General features: G+C 42.8%; 1 protein-coding gene across 3 annotated transcripts; it reads right to left on the bottom strand.

Annotated features, from left to right (window-relative positions):
- Positions 1 to 47: 47 nt before the first annotated feature.
- On the bottom strand, positions 48 to 14,510 carry GTPBP2 (GTP binding protein 2). Of its 3 annotated transcripts, XM_061624804.1 has the most exons (13): positions 14,202 to 14,283; positions 13,609 to 13,701; positions 10,307 to 10,333; positions 9,642 to 9,826; positions 6,234 to 6,342; positions 5,753 to 5,950; positions 5,465 to 5,639; positions 5,048 to 5,267; positions 4,276 to 4,411; positions 3,816 to 3,874; positions 3,220 to 3,391; positions 2,511 to 2,675; positions 48 to 2,216 (listed from the first exon to the last, which is right to left on the bottom strand). In XM_061624804.1, exons 4-13 carry the CDS (start codon positions 9,773 to 9,775, stop codon positions 2,019 to 2,021), a joined length of 1,566 nt encoding a protein of 521 aa, XP_061480788.1. In that variant the 5' UTR covers positions 9,776 to 9,826; positions 10,307 to 10,333; positions 13,609 to 13,701; positions 14,202 to 14,283; the 3' UTR covers positions 48 to 2,018. The 3 variants fall into 3 exon arrangements, with proteins under 3 accessions (XP_061480788.1, XP_061480786.1, XP_061480787.1); XM_061624802.1 differs by lacking the exon at positions 13,609 to 13,701 and having other exon boundaries at positions 14,202 to 14,510; XM_061624803.1 differs by lacking the exons at positions 13,609 to 13,701; positions 14,202 to 14,283 and adding an exon at positions 11,799 to 11,988.
- Positions 14,511 to 19,226: the final 4,716 nt, after the last annotated feature.

The following is a 19,226-nucleotide window of genomic DNA, read 5'->3' on the forward strand; positions in this document are numbered from 1 at the left end:
AAGCCTCAATGCAGGGACTAGTTGTTCAGCTCAATGTACAATGCAGCTTTATTGTTTTCAATAAAACATCTTTATTTTGTACATTATATATATATATATATATATACACACAGGGAGATGAAAACACCTCTCCACTTTACAGGATCCACAAACAGTGAATATGAAAAGCATGGCACTGAGAACATTCACGCAGTAGAAGGCAGACAGGAGACAACCAGATTTCAGATAAGCTGAGGAATTAGCACTTTTGAATGTGTGTCTATAATGGAATAAACTCTACCATAACTGTAAAATGTAGGAAAAACACCTATTCTGCCCACAGGGCAAGTTTATAGTGGTAATGGGCTGTAGCAAACCCCCTAGAGGACTGCATTAGGCCAGTTTTCCTCCTTGTATTTTCTAAAACAAGTGATCCAAAAATGCCTTGTGTGGAACCAACCCGAGTGATTAAAGGGAAATTGAGAGAAACCAGTTTCATCAGCCAGTATCCATGATACTTAGGTCACTTGTACTGTAACTTAATAGTAAGTAAACTGTGCTATTGAAAGGATTATCAGCAGAAACCTAAAAAGCATCAACTTAGAATGAGTTATATTTATACAGCTTTAATAACAGTATGTTAAAAATCTCAAGAATAGTTACATTAATTAAACAGCTGTAGGACAGAGGTGTACCAACAGAAGGGAGTGTTTTATACTTAAACATTTATAATGATAAAAATTGATCATTTTTCACCGGCCGCATTGACTCTAGCAGTTGAACCCTCAGTGCATCAGTGGCTAAGATATATGGGAATAGTAAAGTAAAAACAAAAAAAGCATTGCTAATTTTTTAAAATCAAATTTCCCACTAGAACATTAAAAATAAGATATCCTACAATGTTTGACTGTCCTACGCTATTTCCAGCTCTAGAAATGAACTACACTTTGAAGCAGACAGATTGAAATCTTAGATATTAAAATGGTTTTCTGTGAAGTAAAAATGCTCAAAGGGAATCATAATTGCAGTAATGCTTCAACTCTTCCTATGCTTGCCAAACAGTCATTACTGCTTTGGGAAAAGTAAGGCATATTTCCAAATGAACAAGTTTGGGATGCTATTAAACTCTTAACAAAAGACAGACTGCACAGATCTATAAAGATGGCAAACACAGCAGCTCAAAAAACTGCCAACAAAGTAGTACAAGGTGTTTTGAGTGCTACAGTAGTCAGTTCTACTCTAGGAAGCCACTTCATGTATAGGGTACCTGCTCAACTCTCAAGAAAAACTGGCTGGCTAGGATGCCTGTGGGGGCATGACAGCATCTAGTGCATTCGCTGGGGTCTGTAGTTACCATCAGAAAAGGTTTATTGCAGGGAGAGATTCCTCTTCTCCCACACCCCAACCTACCTTTCTTTAAAAAATCAACCCACACGAATTATCTGCTAAACATCAGCACACAATGGTGGTGGGGAGAGGGAGACTAGAGGAGCTATTGGATTAAAATGAAACAAACACAGTTTAAAAGTGATTAGAAACGTCCTGAGCTGTACTGTGAGCAATGCAAACCTTTCAGCTGAAACTTCTAGTTTCAGCTCTTCAACTGTCACAGGCAGCCTGTAAAATCAGGCAGCAGGACAACAAAGACTGAGCCCTGTGGGCAATTCTAGGCCCACTATTGCTTTCTCACAGGTAGACTCCCCAGCTACAATCCAACACACTAAGAGTCTCTACCTGAAAGTAACTTCCCAACAATAGTCAACAAAATCAGGAGTTGCTGGCCCAGGCAAAGTTGCAGCCGCTCTCTTGTCTATTCCAGGGAAGGCAAGGATATGAAAGCAGCAGGTGATGTACAAACAACATGCTTAACTTGCTCCAGGGAGGGCATTCAATCCAAGACGCAATTCTGGCTTCTGCAGATGCAAAACTGGAGATGTGCCCACATAAATCGACCGGCCAGCAGCAGCTCTAGATGGTGGGGAGAGATCCTTCCCTTCCCCTATTGCTAACATCAGGAAACCCCAGTGATTTGATGCAAGTCAGAAGCTGACTAGCTCAGAACTTAGATCATGATCCAGTCCATTCTCTCCAAGGGTGATAGCTTGGATGCAAGTGACATGTCCAATACCTTTGGTAACTCCTTCACAGAACAGCAATTTGGCTCCTATCTTCAGATATTCTGGATGTTTAATGAATCTGAAACAAACCACAGCCTTTTCTCCTGTACGCAGCTTATCCTGAGGAAGAAGGGAGATAGTACAATTACAAGATCAATAGCCCAGCTTCTCAGCTTAGGGATTCTAGGAAACTAAGGAAAGGTGTAGGGGCACTAAGCAACTCAGTCCTATTATGCTTTGTTTATTAAATTCTTAGAGGGGTTAATTATGCAAGAACTCTCCTGAAATGGTGAAAGCATCTCAGATGGGAGACCTAATGTGATTATGTAACAGATGCAGGATGAAGGCAAAAAAACACTCAAGCAATTCCTTGCGTAGACTGGAAAACACCCCTCTTCTCAACCAGAGACTTACCTTCCCATGGATCTTCTCCACAACTGCTGTTTGCCGTACATTGCCAACGTGCACTGTTACTTGAAATCCCTTCCGGAAAGTCGTGGCGTGGAAGAGCAGAACAATTTCGGCTTCAAACACTGAGCAAATGGTGGGGTTCATCTCTGGGCTTACCATCACCATGCCCTAAGTAACAGCAACATGGTTGAACCAATTCTCTGACAATGGCACTCATTTCTTTCCCCAACACATGCACAGTTGGAAGACTACTACTGTCCTTCCTGAATTATTCATTTGCAGTTTCCACTTGCAGGAAGCTAGCCTCTCCACAGATAGCCAAAGAATGGAGTGGTAAGATAAGCAAGTATGATAAACTAACAGAGGGCAGGGATGTAAAGAGAAGGTTTAATTGCCCACTTCTGCTTAATGGCTTTCACTGCATCTCCACTATTCAATTTTTTTGAAGCATAATACAACCACCCAAAGCCATGGGTTCAACTACTCCCAACCTTTGATCCTGAATCAAAATGGCTACATCAAGCCATGAATGGGAAGGAGTTTATATATCGTCTATAGCATTACAGAGAACATCTTATCAAGCAGGAGTTCCAGAAGAACAGTCTGAAACTCTACACAATAACCTGAGTTCATGATACATTGTTCTCAAAAGGCGTGTGTGTGTGTGGAAAGGTTTTTAACCATAGCTCCAAGAAACAGGAGATGGACTCACTTTGCGCAGCAGTGAGCGGTCAAAGTGTCCAAGAGCCAGCGTGGCAGCTTGCCCAGCCCGAAGCACACGGCACGCCGAACGATTTCGTTGCATACTGCACACTTTCAGTTGGAGGAACTTGCCATCATCAGTTGGACCAACCACCAAGTTATCTCCCTCTCTACATATCCCACTGGCAAGGGCACAAAAATCAGGAGTGTGTATTTAGCTCTCAAGAGACAAGGAAAGTTTTTTATTTGTGCCTACTTAAAACATACCCTAAAGTAGCTTCCTTACAGTCTTTCCCATCTCAAATAAAGGGACATTTGTATCTTATAACCAGAGGGCATTAATATCTGCTCTCTGTCCAGGAAGGCAGACAGGAGTTCCTTCAGTTAGACTGTTGCTTCTATTTCAGTTGCTTCTGTTCCTGACATGATATTTGATCTCTTTGACTGATTAGACATTCAGCTTCTACCTGCACCGTATGACCTAGTCTACCATGAGGAAGGGAATGTTAAACTACACTGCTAGCCTTCCCCAGATGGCAGAACTCCTTTTGCATCCCCTCCCTATCAATACTGACCCCATGGCATCATGCAAAAAGCAACACCCACCTTGACAGAGTTCCTCCAACAACAGTGCCCACCTCAGGTACAGTGTAGATTTCATCCACCTGTAGCAAGACAAAAACAGGAGCTTCAGACCTGCTACATGGCTTGGGCTGGAGTGAAAAATTTGTGTGTCCCCCCAGAGTATCAATACAGGTCCTTCTATAGAACTTCCGAGCCCATCCCCGAGTACTTCCTTAGACTATTTCTCCACCTCAAGCATCTCAGGGTACCAGTCTTCAATGAATACTCATTATTCTGCAGGCATTTCCTATATGCATCCACAAATGAAATAACATGTATCAACTAAATGATAACAGGGATATAAATAACTCATTTTCCTTGTATAAAAAACCAACTATGACCTTAGTGGATGATCACCCATCTCCAAGAACTCTTTGTCCTCACACAGCACGGAGGTAGTACTGCATGAGACCCCAAATAAAGTCAAGAGAGCCTTGTGTACCTGGAACTCAGTGAGCTGTTGCATCAGCTCCTCCTGTTCCTTGCTATTTGTCAGAGGAGGAAGGATGTTGAGAAAAACTTTCAGAAGATCCAAGTTCTCTCCAGATACACTGGACAAGGTGAAGATAGGAGTGATGCTGCCAACACACATGAAAAAAATAAGCTGGTGATCTGTAATTCTATGCACAGTGACCATTGAATACAATAGGAATGGAATCCTAGATGTCTCCTCTCAAGCTTCTATAGGTCACAAACTTGCTGCTATGCTCATGCCTTAGTCTGATCCTAGCTCTGTGCTATAGTCACAGACCTATAACAAAAGTTATTTGGTTGAACTGCAACATTAATAATTCACATTAAAATAACATATGACAAAAGCAACAATCACCAAAAAAACCCCAACAACGCACAATCCATTTGAAACCCTGTTTCTTCCTCCTTCCCAAGGAAATGTCCTACAGGTTGCGACAAATGCAATCTTAACTGAGAAGTAAGTATTTGTGTTCTCTGCTGCTCTAGTCCCATAATGCAGCACCAGAAGTAATAATCCCAGCAAGTACCTTCTAGTTAAATCGGTGCGGGAGGCAGGGAAGGACTTCAGTACATGATTTAAAAGGCAGGACATCAGTGTGATCCCATTAGTCACACTGCATATTTCACAGACCTGGAAATACCCACACTTTTCTCCTAAAATCCACTAGTGAATTAGTTGCAAATACCCATGTCATCAAGTGATCTTCCCTCCCATTCCAAGGAGGGCAAGTGGTTCTTACTTGGGAGATTGTGCAAATTGCTGTGCTGCTGTGACAGCATCATCGTCTGATGTTACTAGCAAGGGGAGCTTGTTGCAGCCAGGCTGCTTCAGGATCCGCTCCAGCTGCTTTACTGTCCGCTCCACAGTGGCTTTTGAGCACAAGTCCACTTTGCTAATGACAATGAAGAAAGGGACCTTGAGGGCCATAGCCAAGCCTAGATGTTCTCGTGTTGTACCTGCTGCAAGATATAAGATGGGGAAAACAACTTGAGAAGACAGGGACACTGAAGCAAGTTGCATTGTGCTTGAAATGGGCACAGATATTACTGTACTACAAGGGGCAAAATATTCATTTTTACTGACGGAAAGTCATCTACTAACTAGATATATCTAAGTCCCAAAGGGCAAATAAATCAGATATGAAACATGAACTTACCAATTCCTGTATTGGCGCTCACCACCAGCATTGCAAAGTCTGGGCAGTAGCTCGTGAGCCCAAAGATAGTGGTTTTCAGGTACTTGTGATGGCCAGCCAAGTCAATGAAGGTGATCATTTTGGAGGAGCACTCACAGATCTCTTCAGCTGTCCGTGAATCACTGTAGTTCACCACCTAGAATGCATACAATACAGCTGTTGAGCATTCAGAAGGCAAGGAAAGAAGGCGCCCTTTATCCAGAGGAGCAAAATAGCAATACAACAGCACAAACACCTCAAAACTCATACCTCTCCCTTGCTGTTAAAGCCAAGAATTTCAAAACTGATGCTGGATGTCCTCCCAGACTGGATCTCATGCAGATGCCGGAAGAGATTGAGACGAGCTCTACCTCGCCCATTATCCAGCTCTCCTTGCGTCAAGACACCCAATAGAGTTGACTTGCCCGAATCCACATTCCCAAGTACAGCCACTCGGAGATCTAGGAACTTATGGGGAAAAGGGAGAGCTGTAGAAATTTGTTTCTAAATCATATGAACTGAGAGGGGAAAAGAGTTTTTGAAGTGCAAGGTAAACTCAGACTTTGATTGCCTTGCAGTCTAAAACACTAAAGAATCCAAAATTAATTTGACGATTTGCATAATTCTCTGTGAGACATGGCAGCTCTCCAAAGCTCCAATCAGTGGAGCATCCTATGAAAATATGTAATGGGACTAGTAGTTCCAAATCCTAAAGAAACTCTCATCTCAAAGAACCTGAAGTGGGTATTACCTGCTGATTATCTGGGACCTTTCGGACAAGGACTTCCGTTATCTTCCTAGGAATATCACTCTCATAATCCACTTCTCTTTCCCTTAGCACAGTGATGTCAGCTCCTACTCTGCAAATGAAAAACAAAAAGCTGTCAGGTGTATCAACTGCAAGGAATTCCCCAACAGGCTAAGAAAGAGGACCATCTTGTTGTGACTTTCAGAAAGGCTTCTTGTGGATGCAACCTACCAATTCAGGGGAAAGGTTGCTTGCTTTCCCATTTGATTAGCTCTCCTTGTGTCCTTTAAGTGATAGCTTGCTTGCCAATTTTCTGAGGCCAACAGCAGAAAGTGGCAAGCATCCAAAAGCCAAGAATAATAAAAAAGGGGGGGAGACCCAAGATGCTGGAAAAAATGTTTATTTTAGCAAAAGCCCAACACATTTCAGCCACTATGTAGTTTGGCCTTCGTCAGAGGCTGTAAATAAAATTACAAGGACACACGACGTTAATGTACATATTACCGTACACAGAACGCATACAGCATATAATCATATTTTACATAATTAATCTATAAAAAATTTTTTTACTTACATGGACTGGTCTGCAATATTCTTTACTAGCAAAATTGCTTGAAATGATAAACGACCACAAAGAAGAATTCACTAGGTGTGCTCTTATATATACATCCCCAAGTGTGTTAATTCCAGTGTAACCACTTGGAACATAAAAGAATTACATACAACTGAGGGAAAAGAATGTGGAAGAGATCATCTATGTTTTTTGAGATTCACAGGACAGGAAGAAATTCTAACCCCTCACTGAGACCACCAGGGGTCTGTTGCTATTTCTCTCCTTAATAAAACCTGGTTATTTTCCCCACTTATTTTCTCTAAAACCCAAAACTTAAAGTCAACAAAGGAGTGATGACATCTTGTAAAATGCTCCACCAAGAGCCCCCTAGATCTCTTATTTTTGATGTTGCTGAGGTATTCCCCTATACTTCTCTTGACACTCCTAGATGTTTGGCCTATATAAAATTTTTGGCAACTGCAATGAATTACATAGATGACATTGGCAATGTTACATGTGGAAAACTGATTCAAAGTGTATTTTTTATGACTGACAGGTTTAACAAACTCTGTCATCTTGCACGTAAATCTACTGTAGGCACAATGCCCACAGGGATGATGACCCATAGGTGCATTTGCGCCCGTTATGGTGTTAAAAATCGGGTGATTGTTGCCCCTAAATTCACTTCTAATCAAAATATCCCTCAAATTCCTAGTTCTCTTGAAAGAAACAATAGGTTTTTCATGACATCCAGGAATATGATGCATAACATGCCAATGCCTTTTAATGCTACTTTGTAGTCTGTTAGTGACATGATTAAAAATCAAATTGCAATTTAAATGATCAGAAGCAGTTTTAATCATTGGTTGCAAAAGGTCAGCGCATTTTGTAAGGGAAGCTTTCCTGAAATTATCCTCAACAATATTCTTAGGATAACTCCTCTCAAATAAATGTTCTTTCAAAATGTGGGATTGCTATATAAAATCCCTTTCAGAAGAACAATTACATTTAATCCTTAAAAACTGACCATACGGTAAATTCTGTCTTAGTGGTTTAAGGTGGGAGCTGTGAAACCTTAGATAAGCGTTTCTATCTGTGGGTTTTCTATATATGGAAGTACACTAACGTAATTTTATATTCCTGGGTCATCATCCCTGTGGGCATTGTGCCTACTGTAGATTTACGTGCAAGATGACAGCAACATCAAAAATAAGAGATCTGGGGGGCCCTTGGTGGAGCATTTTACAAGATGTTGATGGATTAATTATGTAAATTTATGAATTTATGAAATATGATTTTATGCTGTATGCATTCTGTGTAATATGTACATTAATGTTGTGTGTCCTTGTAATTTTATTTACAGCCCCTGACGAAGGCCAAACTACATAGTGGCCAAAACACGTTGGGCTTTTGTTAAAATAAACATTTTTTTCCAGCATCTTGGGTCCCCCCCCCTTTTTTATTCTCAATTTTCTGAGGCCTCATTCACATGTGACATTTTGGTACAGATATCAGCCCAGTTTTCTAATTTTAAAAGTTGTAAGGATTCTGGTAGCATATATTTTACCACATGCAACACACCATCTGCAAATTAGGTATTGGGCTGCACGACTGGAGCCATTTTCCTGCTCATTTGAAATCACTTAAGACATGGCAACAGGAACATATTAAGCTCTCACCGAATGAAAGTGAAATGGGTTAAAACAAGGTGTACAAATATAACAAGCTATGTAGTTCCCATTTAATAAATCAAATTAAGACAAATCTGACTGTATTAGCACTGATCTGCCAGAAATCAGCCAGATTAAGCTTCCTTTCAGATGCAAGCAAGCATCTGCTGGGCATGGAAATGACATAGGATTAAACATAACGTAACTATTCTCCTGTTATAAGTGTTATGTGCACTTCAAAGATTATGGTAATGTGAGGGAAAAAAACTCTTGGTGTAAAAGACTTGGAGCATGGAATGAGTTTTCCTAGGTTGGAAACTTTCTATAGGATAGCAAGGCAAGAACTCCAGCTCATTTATGGAAATAGAGCATAGTTGTTCGTGTGGCGCAGAAGTATGTCGACCCAATGTGGACCGAGTGTGCAGCAGCTGTGATAAAAGCAAATTCCATGCTAGGGATCATTAGGAAAGGTATTGAAAATAAAACTGCCGATATCATAATGCCACTATATAAATCTATGGTGTGGCTGCATTTGGACTACTGTGTAGTTTTGATCGCCTCAACTCAAAAAGGATATTGTAGAGCTGGAAATGGTTCAGAAATGGGCAATTAAAATGATCAAGGGGATGGAGCAACTCCCCTGTAAGGAAAGACTGCAGCATTTGGGCCTTTTTATTTAGAGAAAAGGCAAGTAAGAGGTGACATAATAGATGCATGGCATGGAAAAAGTGGATAGAAAAAAGTTTTTCTCCCTCTCTCATAACACTAGCATTCTTGGACATCCAATGAAACTGAACATTGGAAGATTCAGGAGAGATAAAAGAAAGTACTTCTTCACACAGCGCATGGTTAAACTATGGAATTTGCTCCCATAAGAGTCAGTGATGGCCACCAACTTGGATGGATTTAAAAGAGAATTAGACAAATTCATGGAGAAAGGTGCTATCAATGGCTACTAGCCATGATGGCTTTGCTCTGCCTCCATAGATGGAAGCAGTATGTTTCCAAATACCAGTTGCTGGAAACCGCAGGACGTGAGAGTGCTCTTTGCACTGGGTCCTGCTTGCAGGTTTCCCATGGGCAGCTGGTTGGCCACTGTGAGAGCAGGATGCTGGACTAGATGGACCATTGGTCTGACCCAGCAGGCTCTTCTTGTTTCTTATGCAGGAGTAGGGCAGATGCACATACTTCTCAGCCATTCGCCGCAGAGTTTTGAGAGAGGCACGCATCTCCTCTTCTGACAGTCCTACCAGCAGGCCGTTGTCCTCTACACCAATCTGGTACACTGCCTCACCACGGCCTTCTTGTAGTCGCCACTTCATCTGCGTTACTAGGTGTTCAAAGCGGTACTGGGAAGGATTAACTAGCTTCAGCTGTCCAAAGAAAGGAGTGATTACAGTCAACAAGCAAAGAGATCTGATGTGGGCAAGCAATTTGCTTTTTTTTTATTATAAAAGGTAGAATTCTTCACTAGAATTTGAGTGTTTTTACACAAGCCATGAGGTTTATCATTTGTTCTGAGTGGCCCTGCTGAGATCAGATGTAGCAGTTACACTCCAGGCAGCTCAACAGAGGAAAAGTACTTTACTGGATAACAAATCTGAAAATGTCTCTGAGTTAACCTATAATAACTAAATAAATGTTTTTGTTGTCGGCTACTTAACATGCATTTTTGAAGAGAAAACAAAATAATTTAAGTATGAAATAGCCAACAGAACCACACACATATTTCCTTTTGCTCTGTGCTTCCACAAGTATTTGTTTGCAGCATCATATATAATTGCTAGGCACTAGTGTGACTCGTAGCATAACTTGGTACATAGCTCTTAGACTTAAGAACTTAATGTTCTCACCTTGTATTCTATGTTTCCATCTTCTGCCTATTTAAAAGATGAAAATGTGACAGGTTAATGACTTTTACACTGCTCAGCATTTCACAAACACTTCTCTTGACATCCCATTTGTCAGCTCAGGGACATTAGCACATAGCAATGAGTGATTTAGGTAGAATCAGTTGTTTCAAGAATCGTTAAATACTGTAATTCTGGGTTCCATATTTATAAAAAGGATGTGACTGCAATGATATTAACATATATGGCTCCCATAATACAATTCTAGAACTACCCCTGCTTGGGTCACCATTGTTTGTTCTGCAAACAAAGCAACTAGCTGACTCATGAATGCCACAAGGGTTGAATAGGGGTTTTAGTTGTCTATTTCCAGCTGCTATACTTGGTCAGATCATGGAGAAGTCTTCAGAAATCATTATCTCCAGAAGAGGTAAATCTCAAGCAAGTATTTCAAACAGATCCCAGTTTCCTACTTTGCATTATTGTCTTCTTAGAAGGCCTATGTCTTCAAGATATCTGTGTGTTAGTTGCCAGTTTTTGCACACATGATAGACATTATTTTTAGAAGCTAAGTAAAAACTCACAAATTCTGTTTGTTCAATTGGCTGGCAACAATCTCAAAAGTTCTGGATCTGTAAAAATTACATGAATGCTCGATTGACCGCCATCTAGCTTCATAGTAAATCAGGAAGCTGGCACAGCCATGAGGTGAACACCACCTCAGTGCATTCATCAACAGCCGAGTTCTACACCTGTAAGCACTGTCTGTGTCTTAAAGATATCTTCTTCCTCCTCCTTCCCCTGCCCAAGATATTCTACTTCACAATTTCAAACTGCTCTAGCAAATTGCTCTGTTCTCTAACAAATGTTCCTCATACTGGTCTCTTCCCTCAAGAATATATGACCTGGAAAGCCAAATGTGATTGACAGCTGAGGGAGAAGAAACTAGTAACCAGCTTATAGTACAACAAACTACCCAATGTCATGGCAGATCCAGAGGAAGAACATCACTTCTTATATTCCCTAAATTACTCAACAGAATATTTCTCCAGAAGATGCCTCTATGAGCTAGGTGTTAATAACCAGTACTGAAAACTACTCACTAAATCTATAATGGGGAGGGGGTGGAGAGAGGGAGAGAGACTGGAATCCATATCTGAAAAGCAAAAATGTGACATTGAATTACACCCTGCTAATCTTGGTTCAGTGGTAATGGAGTGAGTGCTGTTAAGAGCCAGGAATGCAGAAAGAACATGTAATAAACCAGATTGACAGCAGCGTAAAAACCGAGCTGCTCAAGTTTAATTTCTTCTTGAAATAATCTTGTTTCTCTACAAGTAAATATCACTCTCTTCCTCTTCATTTTCTTTGCTCTGAGCAGATTCAGAGTTCTTTCTATGCAGCCTGCTTGTTTTCTAGCTCAAGCCCTGCCTATGACACAAAACTGTTGGCAACAAGGGAACAACATACTAAACAACATCCTAGAATACACCACCTGCATATTGGAGATGAGTATATAGGAGCAAGTATATTGGTGAGTTTTTCTGCTCTGCCCACTCAGTCTTCTTGTTCATACTTCATTTATGCAGCAGCATCCCCATCTCACCAGCTCAAGTTTAAGAAATAATAGACACACTGCACCCATATCCATGCCTTTCAGGGAGTAACAAGTTGTTTATCTTTTATCTACTGAGGCTGCTATGGAAGTGACAAGCTCAGGCATGTCCAGAAATAGTCCAAACAAGTCAACAGAGGGCACAAAGGAAGTACCACTGAAGTCTGGGGGACGGGGGAGGGGAGCAGGAAGACCTATTGTGCTATCTGAGAGATAGGAAGCGTCAGCTTCCTAAAACAAAGGGCCAAGTTGTTGTCATTAATAAAAATTATTCCACATCTTCTATGGTTTGTATCACATTGATTCCAATTGCTATCTGTCTGGTGCTATCTATCACTCCTTTACATCTGCAGTTGTGGCAGTGGATGTGTTAGATCAATGTCTGGCTTCAGTAATGGACTGGATGAGAGTCAACAAACTGAATCTTGATCCATGTAAGACTGAGGCACTGCTAGTGGGTGGTTCCCTAGACTGATGTGTGGGTTATGGCCTGCTCTGGACTAGGTTACACTCTCTCTGAAGGAACAAATGAGTATCTTCGGGGTGCTTCTGGATCCACTGCTGTCACTTGAGGCCCAGGTGCCTTCGGTGGTGCGAAGTGTTCTTCCATCAGCTTTGGCTGGCTGCCTAGCTATCTCCCCATCTGGACAGGTATAGCCTAACTTCTGTTGCTGTACGCTCTGGTAACCTCTAGGTTAGATTACTGCAATGCATTATATGTGGGACTGCCTTTGAAGATGGTTCAGAAACTACAGCTGGTGCAGAACTCAGCAGCCAGATTGCTGACAGGGGCAAGACAGCTGGAACACATAACACCAATTCTGGCATGGCTGCACTGGCTACCAATTAGTTTCCGGGCCAAAGTGCAGTTTTGACCCATAAAGTCTTATGTGGCTCAGGACCCCAATACCTCAAGGATCACCTCTCCCTACATGAACCAACCCAGACCCTGTGTGTCATCTGAGGCCCTTCTTTGTCTAGGCTGCACAATTTCAGACCGTACATGAGGTCTTGCTTAACTGAATACTCCTCCATACCACCATCTTTTTAAAAAACCCAAAACAAACAAACCTGCACATAGAAAACAGATTAAACATTTCTCCCTGACATTTAGTTTTCTACATGCAGGCAGTTATTAGTTAGCAGCAGGATAGAGGAGCATGCAATAACATGAGCCCCCAACTTAAGTTTGAAGCAGGCCAGCTCATGCACAGATGTATCATCTTTTAATTGAAATGCATATGAATCTGTCTTATACTGAACCACCATTGGTTCATCTAGCCTAATATTAAATAGTCTGTCCAGTGGTGGCTACTCTCAAGGACTTTGGCCAATTGTCTTTCCCATTACCAAATACTTGAGTCTTTTAGCTGATGAATCAGAAGACTGAAGATCTAAATGAGAACCAGATCAAGGTTTCCAGAAGGTCTACATACCATTGAGTTTGCCATCAAAAAACAGACAGTCTAAATATATTTGCCAGTGACTTCTGCTGGGACTACTATGGACCCCAGCCTTCAGTTTAAGGAAGTCCTGGCCCTTCCAAATCTGACTGGTTGCCTTCATTTCAAGTAGCAGCAATAAAAGTGCAACGTCAGTGACTCAGAATCACCACAAGTGGAAGAAAAAACAAAGCTACTAAAGGTAAATAAGAATGGTATCGGTTTCACACTCTTGCCTTTCAACAAACCTATAGTTTCAGAACAACTCCAGTTATTCACTATCAGGAGGAGGCCAAGAGTAGCTTCCAAGTGTATCCGTCATCTATTAGGCAAAGATCAACCTGAAGGAGGAGGAAGAGAGAAAGACTCTACTACCAAATCACACATTTCAGTCCAAGGATACTAGAACTGGAGCCACGACAACAGAAAACAAAACACTTCAGGGCTACAAATGTAAAATTGATGGCAGTGGCAGCTGTCTACAAAATTAAATTACTCCATTAGGTACGACTATACAGCCTTGGTAGATTATTCTACCCTTTCTGCTAAACACAACCTAGCCTTGAGCATTTCCGGACAGAACCTTAACACTTGTAGCCATGCAACCATTTACCACAGGGGGCTTGCATCTTCCCCGACGTAAGGGCACTGACAGAGGGAAGCAGGACTACAGACCTCACAGATCCTCTCCGGAACCAACACAGACAAGGATGCAGGCAGAGACGAGCCTCCTTTAATCAGCCAGCATAAAAACATTCCCCATCACGGACCAGAAAAAAAGCTCACCATGCAACGTCCTTCTGACAACCCAAACCTACCCTCTGCGCTCTTCCTCACTCACCTCCGGGGGCAGGTAGGGCGGGTTGTTGGCCTTTGCCCCCCGGTGTCGCCCGTTCTTCTTCCTCCCCTTGGAAGAACCGCTGCCACTGCCGGAGCCGCTACCAGCGCGGCCTCGCAGAACCCCGCCGTTCCCGCCCCCCACAGGCCGGCAGCAGCCCCCAAATAGTTCTGACACCCGCGAGTCCATCCTGGGCCGGCCTAACACCCGGCCCTCTCCAGCCCGCCCCCGGCCACTGATGTTGCCACTTTCCAGCCCTGGATTTGGCTTCTGACGGATATGTTCACTCCGGCTTCTGACATCAGAAAGAACCGCGGGGCACCATGGGAAACAGGGCCGTGACAGTAACACCGGTGAACTACAACTTCCAGAGTCCTCTTGGGCGCGCGTACCGGTTTCATAAAGATTTTGTTGTTATGTGCCTTCAAGTCGTTTACGACTTGGTTCATGCTACAGTCTTCTTCCCATCATGACAGATCGGGAAGCAGCACATCTCGGGAAGGAGTACCGAACTATAATATACAGCAGCTGTAAACAGATACAAGGACTGTTTTTTCTATGGTACATGTAAACAAGACGTTATGTCTATTTAGATACGCAGCTTTGCTTAAAGACCTATAGGAGGGGCATTTTGTTTATTTATTATGTTTATAACCAACTTTTTAACCAAGACTGGGCTTCCAAAACAGCTTTCAAAAATAAACTTAATATGAAAATAGTGCAGTTTTAACATTTTCATTATGTCACAGAAATACAAGTCTTCTCTGAATGCCACTTTCAAATACAAGATATATTTGTGCATCTCTTCCACATTTATTTTGTATAAATACAAAATAATGAAGGCTTAAAAGCTGGCTAGTAGTTAAAGCAGCTGAACTACAGATCCCATCATGCAGCTAGGACAGATGCACTGAGCTCCTCCCACTGCACAGTGGGCGGCTGTGTTTTCAAATATAGCCACATATTAACATTTCCTTCAGGAACTTCCTCAGTACTGTGTCACTGTTGATGGCAATGTATTGCATCAGTTGGAAGGGATTGCTGTCCTTAGTAAATTCATTGCATCAGGTTCAGATGACTGACTACAGGTCATGCTCTGTGTGGTTTGTTTGCTGTGGTAATTCTCCCATCCACGAACTACTGAAACTATATTTGCTGCTTGAAATCTCTTAGGAACTAGAATTAAAGTTATCAGTATATGTCACATTACATTGACCTTAGGGTTATGCATAGCAAACACACAATTATCATTTATATAGCACTTAAATGCAAAATGTTTTACACTTATTTAGCTAATTCCCCTGCCTAATGAAGTAGCTGATTTCCATATAACCCAAATGCCCATTATTATGTAGGGGGGGAAGGGGGAGGAGAAGAAAATATTGTGGAAACATTTTTCAAATTGCATCCCATAGCAGTGAAAACATCACAACAAACAATAATAAGCAATCCTTCCAGGTTTACTACCTGAGGTGGTCTATCTCAGCTTGCTGGTAAGGCTGCTCTTGCTTTGGGGGTGCTTGGTGTGGCTGCATTTACCCTTATTTCCCCAAGCCTGTTCTGGGTTCCATTTCTTGTAAAGAGCCAAGAACAAAGGAATGTTGCCCAGGACAGGCATATTGAACCTCAGGGTTGTCCCCCACTCTGGGACAGCTTCTGTGCTTTTAGTAACTGCCTGGGAAGAGGTTAATTTAGCAAGTCAAGCTCCATGACAGGGGGCTAAAGCAATTGGGAAAGCAAACAGCACAATTCTCTATTGTGTATTCAGAAATAAGATCAATTGACTTCAATAGGATTTACTTCTAGGTAAGTAACAGGGTGGGCCAACTGTGGCCTTCGCCTAATTTTATGTGGCCCTTCATCTAATTTTAAAAGCCTTCTGGCAAGAATGATTTGTCCCTTCCCCAGCTGGCTACTGGGCAAAGGAAGGGGGGAGGAGAAAAGGGAGTGACAGGGATGACTCTTCTCAGTGGCTAACATACTCCATTCCCATGCTGATTGGCTCATAGGATGCTGGAGACATAGGGACCATGCTGGAACCCTGCTCCCAAAAAAGTAAAGGATCTAAGATCCCAAGACCATGGACAACTACACCACTGACCACTGGTACCAATCACTGTGGATCATTGCAATTATGGAAAAGATCACACACCAGCTAAAGCTCCGACAAGGTTGTGACAAACCTGACACCTTCTATATGAAGCCAACCACCTGTCTGTTAGATCCTTGCCCCTCGTGGCTCATTATGAGCTGCAAAGAGAGACTGAGCGAAGGGATCAAGGCAATGGTAAATGCATCCTTGGAAGAGGGTGCTATGCCACTAGCCCTCAAGGAGGCAATAATAAAACCTATCTTGAAAAAGCCCTCCTTGGATCCCCAAGAGCTGAATAACTTCCGCCCAGTCTCTAATTTGCCATTCTTGGGCAAGGTGATTGAACGAGTGGTGGCCAAACAGTTACAGACACACTTGGATGAAGCAGATTATCTAGATCCATTCCAATCGGGCTTCAGGACTGGACATGGAACTGAAACAGCCTTGGTCGCCCTGGTGGATGATATGAGAAGGGCGTTGGATAGGGGAGAATATACCCTCCTCGTCCTTCTTGACCTCTCAGCGGCTTTTGATACTGTCGACCACGGTATCCTTTTAGATCGCCTGGAGGGATTAGGAATAGGGGGCACTGTTTTACGGTGGCTCCGTTCCTATCTCTCAGACAGGCATCAACGGGTAGCATTGGGGGATGAGATTTCGGACCCTTGGCCTCTCACTTGTGGAGTCCCACAGGGTTCTATCCTCTTCCCCATGCTATTCAACATCTATGTAAAGCCGCTGGGGGCCATCATCAGGAGGTTTGGGCTGTAGTGCCACCAATATGCAGATGACACTCAGCTCTATCTCTCGTTAAAGTCCTCACTAGAGTTGGACGTGGACACCATGTCCAAGTGCCTGGAATACGTAAGTGGATGGATGGGGAGGAATAGGCTGAAACTAAACCCCGACAAGACCGAGGTGTTGCTCGTGGGAGACAGGAGAAGATTGGGAAATATAGACCTGGTGTTTAAGGGGGTAAGATTGCCCCTGAAAGACAAGGTCCGCAGCCTCGGGGTCATTCTTGACTCCCAGCTGTCCATGGAGGCTCAGATTTCGGTAGTGAGCCAGGCAGCTTGGTATCAATTACATCTGATACGAAGGCTGCAACCCTACCTTCCTGCCCATCTGCTCCCAAGGGTGATACATGCCCTGGTTTCCTCCCGCTTAGACTACTGTAATGCGCTCTACGTGGGGCTACCCTTGAAAACGGTCCGGAAATTACAACTGATACAGAATGTGGCGGCACGATTGATCAAGAATGGCCGTCGCCGTGATCATATCACTCCGGTGCTAGTAGACCTACAGTGGCTACCAGTTGTTTACCGGGCACAATTCAAGGTGTTGGTGCTGACCTTTAAAGCCCTATATGGTTTCGGCCCAGTTTATCTGAAGGAGCACCTCCAGCATCACCAATTATGCCGCCTGACGAGATCAGCCACACAAGACCTTCTCTCGGTCCCACCAGTCAAAACAGCGAGGCTGGTGAGGACTAGAGAGAGGGCATTTTCGATTATGGACCCCACCCTCTGGAATTCCCTTCCTTTTGATCTTCGCCATGCCCCCTCCCTTACAGGTTTCCGCCGGGCCTTGAAGACCTGGCTGTTCAGGCAGGGCTATGGGATTTCTGAGATGGGTTAGTTTTTAATGCTGATTCAAGATGGATTGTGGTTTTATTGATTTATTATATTGTATGATTATAGAGTGGCCGTTAACTCGGTCAGATAGGCGACTCAGAAATAAAATTTTATTATTATTATTATTATTATTATTTATTATGATATGGCATAAATTCATTGACTTTACTTTAGAAGACAGTTTTATAAAGAGACCATGTATACAAGCTTGGCAGGTTTGTCAACAAAAATGAACAAGAAAACAATAGACTGTATGTTTTTCTATAGATTTATTTTTATTTTCAATCTAATACTTGTTGGCATGAGGCCTAGTAGTTTTCCATCAAGTCTGCAAAACTGTAACTAGGGGGAGTTTTGTCTTAGCCCAGTCTGGGAACGGACTGCCAAGGCCGTTGCTATGGTAACCATCTGATAGACTGGGAAAGTTCTAACAGAGTCTGTAAGTTGTGTCTTCTGATTTATGCCTCTGATCTGTGAGGCTGGTCTTCTGATTTATGCCTCTGATCTGTGAGGCTGTTCTTCTGATTTATGCCTCTGAACTGAGAGGTTGTCTTTTGTGTTTACCCCCAGAGGGGGGAGATGACTGAAGAAACTCTACCTGTATTTACTCTTAAGCCTTAAGCCATAATGTCTTAATAAAAGACTCTTAACATGCTCTAATGCTCTGAAGAAGTTTCTTGCTCAACTTAACTCCAACGTAATGTATGCTGTTTCACGCAACAACACACACACGCCAACAGGGGTTATGGGCCCAGATCCACAGCGCATTACACGGGAGTAAGTTGCTGGCCTGAACGGCAGACGGAGTTCCAGAGAGGGCAGCTTGATTGATTGTACCAGACGGAGGTGAGCAACATGGCTGTAAACCTGTCTGGGGGAGGCTTGCCGATGGAACGACTTAATGAAAAGAATTATGGCAGCTGGAAGCCGAGAATGCGGGCTTTGCTAGTAAAAGAAGATTTATGGGAAGCTATTGAAGGTACACCCCCTGCACCCCTTTCAGCGGCTTGGACTAGGAACGATGAGCGAGCTCAAGCTTTTATACTTCTGGCTCTATCAGACTCTCAACTGCTACACGTGAGGGATGTTACAAACTCCAAACAGATGTGGGACCGGTTGGAAGGCATTCATGTGCAACAGACTGCGGGATCTAGATTGTGTTTGGCACGGAAGCTTTATCAAATGCGCTTCACGGGTGAGTGCGACATGTGTGAGCATCTCACGGAATTCAGACGCCTGTTTGCTGAGCTGACAGACCGAGGCGTCGAACACTCTGAACTTCAGAAGACCTATCTGATCCTG

The sequence above is a fragment of the Rhineura floridana genome, chromosome 4 (assembly GCF_030035675.1).
Source record: "Rhineura floridana isolate rRhiFlo1 chromosome 4, rRhiFlo1.hap2, whole genome shotgun sequence".
Lineage (NCBI taxonomy): Eukaryota > Metazoa > Chordata > Lepidosauria > Squamata > Rhineuridae > Rhineura > Rhineura floridana.

Bases quoted from the DNA above. Each gene is read 5' to 3' on its own strand.
- GTPBP2 (XM_061624802.1), bottom strand. From the start codon at position 14,387: ATGGACTCGCGGGTGTCAGAACTATTTGGGGGCTGCTGCCGGCCTGTG. The intron at 5,951-6,233 runs GTAATACCCACT...TTTCCCCATAAG, and splicing joins AGGTCCCAGATAATCAGCAG to TTCCTAGATCTCCGAGTGGC. The intron at 3,875-4,275 runs GTACACAAGGCT...GTCTTGCTACAG, and splicing joins AACAGCTCACTGAGTTCCAG to GTGGATGAAATCTACACTGT.